A 7882-nucleotide genomic window follows, 5' to 3' on the forward strand; every position below is an offset into this window, starting at 1 on the left:
CAGGCATCTATTACATTAACTTCCAACAGATCCTTAAGGGGCGGATATTTTGCTATTTTATCGCTGTGCTCACAACAGCTAACTTGCTTCCAAACAACCGTTTAATGGAGGACCAGGACTGCCTCTGCAGTCTAACGTAATCCCGTACTCTTAACCAAGATGCTACCCTGAAGTACTGTATATAAACAATACAGAGCCTTCAACTTGAGCCACAATGGTATCACTAGCTAACACTTCCCACTTCGTCTTCGCTGGTTAAAGCTGAGGCGTAACTAGAGAGCAGTAGATTATCAGTAGACAAGTTCTCTCTAGTTATAGATTGAGTGATACGGCTTCAGGCCACTCACTCAAGTCTCACTGGTCCCAGGAGGCAGATAGCTGCACCAGGAGGTTGGCAGCCCAAACTGCAGACCAACTAAGAATGAATGCCCACATTTCCAATGACAATGACCACCGGATCCTTTTCATTCTTCACACTGTCCCTAAATGCCCAACTCCCGTCTCCAGAGCCCAGAGGAGCAACCAACTCATGCCTTCAAAATGCGGTGGCCTTGTAACTATGCAGCAGTTCCAAGAGTGAGGACACCAGAGATGGGCTCTCCCGGATGTGGAGCAACGACTGGCCACAGGTGCCGGGCTCTCGTGAGCTGCCTCTAACAGCCCACAGTGGGGTTGTAGGCCAGCTCTCTGCCCTGCATGCGCTCACTGCCCCCCACGCAACACCTATTTTGAAAGTTAGTATTCAAAATAAAATGTGCATGTTGGAAACAGATTGTGGTAGCAACCGTACAATTCTCCTTGACGTGATTGAACTATGAAATGATATATGGATTAACTCCTAATTAATAATAAATTAATAAGAGGGCCAATTCGACACACACACACACACACACACACACACACACAAAATGCAAAGATGCTTCAGGAATTCTTGAGGAAAAAAAAGGAATAAGAAGAATGGAACTTCCTACAAACTGTATATTTCTAAACAGAAGATAAACTCATCTTTAAGTCGAGGTTACATTTCAAAAAGAAACATGAAAAATTATGAATATAGTTCAGTGTAAAAAAAAGTGTTCACGCTGTCACATGTCATTGCACATCCATTTAAATCACTTAGCATTCTCTCTGTCAAAGCGACTTCTCGCAGATCTGCCCAAGTCCGGTTGAGTGCATTTTCACAGCATCACTGGGTTCAGTACACAGGTTGCTCCCTTGGCCAGGCAGCCAGCAGCCCTCCAACAGGAGCTGTCCCAGTCCAGCCAGGCCCTGGGGGCTGCCTCAGACCAGGCGGACAGGTACCCTCTCTCAGGTGTCTTCTGTTCCTGCTGAGGAAAATCACAAAAGAACTCCAAGCTGCTTGATTTAAAGTCTCCATTTATTTCTTTTTTTTTTTAACAAAAATCCAACGTAAAACCATTGTGCTCATGACTGGAAAGGGGGAAGGCTGGGAGGGATATGGTGTGGATACCAGAGAGCTGCTCCCCTGCTAGACCTGAAGCCCCCGAGCACACACCAAGCAGCTGCTGCCGAGACCGCCCCTCCCTCCGGGCAGCAATGCTGGGCTCAGCTCGCTGCAGTGCAGGCCAGGTGTGGATCCAAACACTCAGGATGGCACGCGGAGACCTGGGAGGCTGAAACAAACCGGCGAGCAAAGACCAAGGCTACGCCTGGGCCACCAGGTCTCTTCTCCCGTGTACAGCCACTGAAACCCACGTGGGTGGACTGAGCTGGTTCCTATTTCAGGTGAGTCACACTTAGGTGTAGGTGACGCTGGGTTCTCCATGGTGGCCAGCATGGCACTGGGACTCATCCTCGTCCACTTGGTGGAGTGGTAGCCACTCTCAGGGGCACCTAGTCAAGCAGCCTGCAAGGCCTGAGTGCCCAGGCTCATGCTGCGGCGTGTCCTGTAAGAACACAGGCTGGGTTCCCAGGGCCTGGGTAGGCCTGGGAGTTAGTGTCTCTTTCAAGCCCTGAAAGTGCTATCCTTCCGTCCCCACACTACCTGTGGCACACCTTTCTGTCAGTAGCCTCTGAGCCTCCAGCAGTTCATGGATGGGCCAGTAACAATCAGGGACCCAGTAGCCAGGCTCCACGTACCGGATCTTTACATTCAGACCAACATCCCTCACGAGGTCCCACTGACAGTCAGTTAATGAGTTCCTCACATTGAAACAAACAAAATAAAACAGCAGCCTAGGAGCCAGCTCAAAACACTGCTCTCCTTGGCTCCCGGGAGGGACAGCCACTGCTAAAAAAGACAAGCTCAGACCTCAAGGAAAGAGTAATTAGTAAGTTAGAGAGCAGGCAGTTCGGACCTTTGGGCTGCGCTGCTGAGATGTGTAAGTGCTTGCCTCAGGCAGGAGGCTACAAGCTGCCCAGGGAAGGCTCAGCAGAGACCATCGTGGCCTTAGGAGTAGCCTTGCTCCTTCCTGCTGAGGGGACTTCCTGAGAGCCAGGCTCAGCCTACAGTGGGTAGTAGCCACAAGAAAACGCCTGGCTTCAAAGCAGTATTTCGTGAGAATCTGGTGCCGGCCAGCTAAGGGGCGGATGTAACCCCAGACAGCAGCACAGGCTGTCAGGCCCAGGGAAGACAACAGAACTAGTAGCTTAAGGCATTGCTCGACCAGGGCAATCCCGAGCAGTTTAACTCACCTGCTGCAAACCTCCTATGCTCAATGCCATTGGAAGTACTTGGGCTCTAGGAAAACAGGGGAAATCATGTGCTAATCGCCCCCCACCTGCCACTGAAAAATGCCATTCACTCCCTCCCTGGGTTCCCTTTGCACCACCACCACCACCACCAAAACATGAGATTTCTGTTTCAGTCCAAGTAACAGAAATTTAAACCAGATGGGAGATGGCAAAGTGGGGTGTCAATTCCCAGACTGGTGTCGTGCTTACCTAGCAAACCATAGTACTCCGTGTATTTCTGGCACATACTGAGTCTCAAAGAGGTCCTGGGGCCACCCTGGCATTAGGAGTCCAAAAAAATAATAATACAAGTGACAGCACATGGGCCCAGACAAAAGTAGAGAGGATGGTGAATTTCACCAAGGTATTAATCCCAAGGCAGGTGCCTTGCTGTGAGAGTTCCCAGCCAGCCGGGTGGGGAACCTTAAAGGATGCTTGGTTGTTCAATGCCAAAGCAAAGAGGCCAGCCTACAGACCAGTCTTCCTGTCCTCGTATCCAGGAGGCAGCACTGCAGGGAAGCCTGAAGCCTAATCCACAACCTGCTCTTAAATGGGAGGGGAAGACAAACATGTCATTTCAGTCCGAGTGCAGTCTGCAGGACTTACGCGTTCCTCACTCTTTGCGTCCTCATCCTCTTCCCAGGGAGGGAATGGGCAGCAGGGATAAGTACTGGGACAAAACTAACTAAAAACCAAACCCACTGCCACTGAGCTGAGTCTGACCCACAGTGGTCCTACTGGACACCACAGCAAAATGGCTGTGGGTTACCAAGGTCGTCAATCTTTATGGGTGCAGACAGCCCTTTCTTTCTCCTGCGGAGAGGCTGGTAGGCTTGAACCAATGACCTTAGGGTTAGCAACCCAATGCTTGGCCCACTGCACCAAGTACAGGGACAAGCAGCACCTGATGCTGAGTCCTCAAAACAAGAGTCCGGCAAAAGGAAGCTCAGTGGCTCACAAAGGTAGGGCCCTCACCGAGGATCCAGGTGAGAGAAGCTGTGTTAGGCCACTGATTAGTCACAGGAAAGGGAAGGAACAGGACAGGGACAGATCTAATCCCACCAGAGGCACCAGGCCAGGGCCAGGCTCACCCCTTTCTTGTTTCTGCAAAGATCCTCCCAAGGGACAAGCCAGATAACACAAGGCGAGGCACCATCCCCACGGAAATCCACACCATCAAGAGCTGGATGTTGTCCCTCACTTAGTGAGATAGGCGAGAATCTTGAACTCCATCCTCACAAAAAGAAAAAAAATATATATATGTATATATATATGTATGTGTATGTGAGTATGAGTGTACGTGCGTATATACAGACATGTACACACACAAACACACATATATAAATAAGCCTTGTTGGCAAATCTGAAACCTTTTCTTTTTAAATAATAATAATAGTTGTTATTGAAGCTAAAACCACGAGCCAGCTGTCCTGGGCTTATGAACTACGTGAGTGACTGTCCAAAGTCCCCATGTCCTCAGTGTAAGCTATCAGTCAGTGCCCTGTAGAGGGAACCCGTGCCTTTTCCACAGGGTTCCAGTGGAGCAGCTTCCAATCTGCCTGGGCCCAAGGTGGTGCAGGCAGCTCTCGCCTCCACTCTTCCTGCCAGCTCTCCCAAGAGCAGGTCTGGGCCGCCCAGCCAGCGGATGGCCCCAAGGTCCTTCAACACCCAGGAACCTTAGGAGCCATCTTCCTCACTGCCCGTCCCTCTCCTCAAAACGTGCAATGCCCCTAGATGAACTTGAAGCACTTGGTCTTGTCATGGGGCAGGCGAGTCTTGAAGAGTACAGAGTCCACCCTAAACTGAGTGTACAACAGGGGCATATAGCCATACACCTTGACAAAAAAGTTGATACATTTGTGTCGCTCGTGAAAGTGGGAGTCATCGTGTGACAGGGCCTGAGGGCACCCTGGGCATCGGAAAGTCCATCGTGAGGTCACCTGGACACAGAGAAGAAAGATGTCATGGTGAGAATCACAGGGGCTAATACTGTAGCAGCCTTGTAGCTTAACCTCATTTCCCATTGAGGACACTGAACCCCGGGGCCTCCCCAGACTCACAAAGGGACTCAGGGGGAAGCCAGAGCCAGGCCCGGGCTCTCTTCCAACCACACATCTGTCTACAACACTGTTCAGGGTGCTCTCTCAAAATGGCTCATGTTAACCAGACACCCAAAGTCTTACAGTGTTTGGTATTTGTCTCAGTAATTCCACTCTTAGTATTTATCTTGGTAAGCACAGAGGTGCCTATTTAAGCAATGTTTTAAATAGCAGAATATTGAAAAGTTACCCATTAAAGGCCCAAGACATCAAGCCCATCTTGACTTGTAAGCACGCTGTAGGACAAAGTAGAACTGCCCTTGTGGGGTTTGGAGGCTGACACTTGGTAACGGAAAGCCTCCTCTTTCTCCCACAGAACAGCTGGTGGATTCGAATTGCTGACCTTGCAGTTAGCAATTGAATGTGTCACCCACCCACTCTGCCACCAGGGCTACACCCATTATAGGAGCGCTTCTTCAATATGTATAAGCTACTACACATCCATTAAATCAACGTTTGAAAAAATGATGCTTACAGGACTAAATGTATTATAATGTGGTTTACTATTACTGTTGTTATTATTCTAAGGACGTTTGAAACAATTCGAAAGGTGTTATGACTAACATCATCAGAGGCAGGGCAAGGTGGCGGAGTGAGTGAAGGCTCCGCCTGTCTGCAGATGACGACTCCTATACATAAAACTACTCCATCAAGTCCAAGTTCCACTCAGGGACCCTCAAGGTGCCCGAAGACAAGTGCTGCAAGGAATGCCCTCCATAAGCCCCCGACAGTGGTCTGGGCATTTCTACAGCCAGCATGAGGAGGTTTCTCGACAAGAAAGTGTGCTTGGGATTTTTATGCATACACGCGTTATATTTCCAATTTGAAAGTTTGGGGGGAAGTAAAGGCAATGGACCCACTGGTAACTGTAACAGGCCTATCACCGTGAAAGAAATCACATCTGTTCAGTAGCTATCCACAATGCACACACAGAGCTCAGAAAGGTAGCTAGTCTAGGAAAGTCTCACACTGTATTTTTCTAATATAAATTTCCTTCTCCTACATGGTCTGTATTTGTCCTTTCTTGCACCCTAATTAAGGCACCTCAGGAGCACACTGGGTTACGTGGGAGGCTGTTTGGCAAGGCTGACAGAGCCCAACGGCCTCTGTGTGAAGAAAGACGAGGCTGTCTGCTCCCCAAAAAGAAATACAGCCGCGGAAACCCTAGGAGTAGTTCTGCTCTGTCCTACAGGCTACAATGAGTCAGATTCAAAGTGATAGCAATAGGCTTAGGTTTTGGGGGGTACTCTTACTGGTTTTTATTAGATTTATATGCTTATATCCTCCAGGCTTCTTAACTCCCCTTCTTATCTTTTTCTCTCTTTACATCTCTGTGATAGCTTTTTGGAAATATCTTTAGTCATTCATATTTTCTTCAGCAAGGTCTAAAAGAGGCCTGGCACTGCGGTGGTTAAAACGCTTTTGCTCACCAGCGGACTGAAAGGTTAGAGACTAGGAACCACCATTTCCGCCATGAGAAACAGACACAGCAGTGTGCATCTGCAAAGATTACAGCCTTGGGAACCCAAGTTCTTCTCGGGCCCACTGGGTCATAGCGCATTGGAATCAACTCGATGGCAATGGTTTGAATGTTTCAGATTTATTTCTTTTTTTTTAATCTCATCAACTGAAATTCTAAGTGTAAGCCCTAGAAGTTCTATGTACAAGTCTGCAAGTTCCTTTCACGGGGATTGGTTGCTTTTTTTTTTTTTTTCAATCCTTAGTTTCTATCTTTAGTCATTTTGTGGTTGTTAGCATTCTTCGAGTGGGCCCCCGACTCAGGGCCACCCTATGATCAACCGAACTATCTGCCTGACCCCAGTATACAAGGGAGGAGGAGGTTAGGAAAATATGCTGGCAGGGAGGTTTGCAGGAGCTAAAGGCACGCGAGCAAACATGGTTACATGACATGATCCTGCAGTAGTGGTGATCTACAGATGAACAGGTGTGGGCAGGAACGTGGGAGGAGATCCATGAACAGAAATAGAGTTGACAAAGGATAATTATAGGTGTACCTACTTTTGCTACAAATCTATCCATGAAGGTGGTGGAGCATACAGGAAGCAAAGTTATGAAAACTTCTTAAAATTAACCAAACACCTAGAGGGAATGAGAGTTCACTCACTGGGCCTGGGGGGACGAGTGGGGGATCAGGACCAGTCTTAGAGGACGCCAAGGTCAGCTGGCATAACATCATCCACAAAGGCAATGCTCTACAATCTACTTTGGAAACAGAGACTTGGCCTTAGAAGGCCATGAGCAGTCATCTCAGGTGAAACTACTGTCTCTCAAGGAAGGCTGGAAGAAGAGTCACAGAAATGGACTAAAGGGCCGCACAAACATCAGTCTGCACAAGCCTGAGCCGAGAAGCAGCAGATGGTGACGGCTACCAACTGCTCCACAAAAGGCCAGGGGTGGAGTGGAGGCACATGGGGAGCAAACGCAAAGCCATAAAAAGACTAGGTTAACTGGTGGGACAGAGGCGGGTGGGACCCCAAAACTATGGCCCTGAGTCACCCTTCAGGTCTCTAACTGAATTCACTCTCATGTCAACATAATCAAACATCTGAGATCAAAAGGGCAGCATTTACCCAAGGAAAGAGGGTTAGGAGAAAATGGAGGAGTGAAAACAGGAAGTAGAAAAAAGCCAATCCCAATTTTATTCACACATTGTTATGTCTGCACACCCACATAGATAAGAGAGATTGGACACATATATATATATATGAGAAGAAAATAAAGAGACTGATGGCCCCGGAGGGACATGGGAGTGTGGGATGTAGGGGAAGGGAGGAGGGTGGCCAACCTAGGGACAAGGAAACAACAATTGGTTCAAAACCAATGGCAGGGAGGGGATGGGAGGACTGGCAGGGAGTGACCAAGGGCAAGGCAACTGCGAGGAACTGCCGAAACCAGAATGAAGGCTGAACATTTGTATCGGGACTGGAGGAAAGCGTAAAGAAATAGAGGAAAGAAGTAGGAGGCAAAGGGCATACATATAAGCCTAAATGCAGACATGTACATATGTAAATATATTTAAGATCAAGGGGAGAACGGACCTAGGTGCAAATAATTATAGGTTTGGTAGT

General features: G+C 48.4%; 1 protein-coding gene across 3 annotated transcripts in view; it reads right to left on the reverse strand.

Moving 5' to 3' along the window:
* Nucleotides 1-1360: 1360 nt before the first annotated feature.
* The window catches only part of EXTL3 (exostosin like glycosyltransferase 3), a 171224-nt gene continuing 164702 nt past the window's right edge, over nt 1361-7882 (reverse strand). For all 3 annotated transcript variants that reach the window (XM_045286613.1, XM_045286612.1, XM_004707627.3), the window contains exon 7: nt 1361-4634. In XM_045286613.1, the coding sequence (XP_045142548.1) occupies nt 4425-4634 (210 nt within the window). In that variant the 3' untranslated portion in view covers nt 1361-4424. The remainder of the gene's footprint in view (nt 4635-7882) is intronic.

The sequence above is a fragment of the Echinops telfairi genome, unplaced genomic scaffold (genome assembly GCF_000313985.2).
Source record: "Echinops telfairi isolate 266 unplaced genomic scaffold, ASM31398v2 ScPeMD7_9;HRSCAF=40, whole genome shotgun sequence".
In the NCBI taxonomy this organism is placed as follows: domain Eukaryota; kingdom Metazoa; phylum Chordata; class Mammalia; order Afrosoricida; family Tenrecidae; genus Echinops; species Echinops telfairi.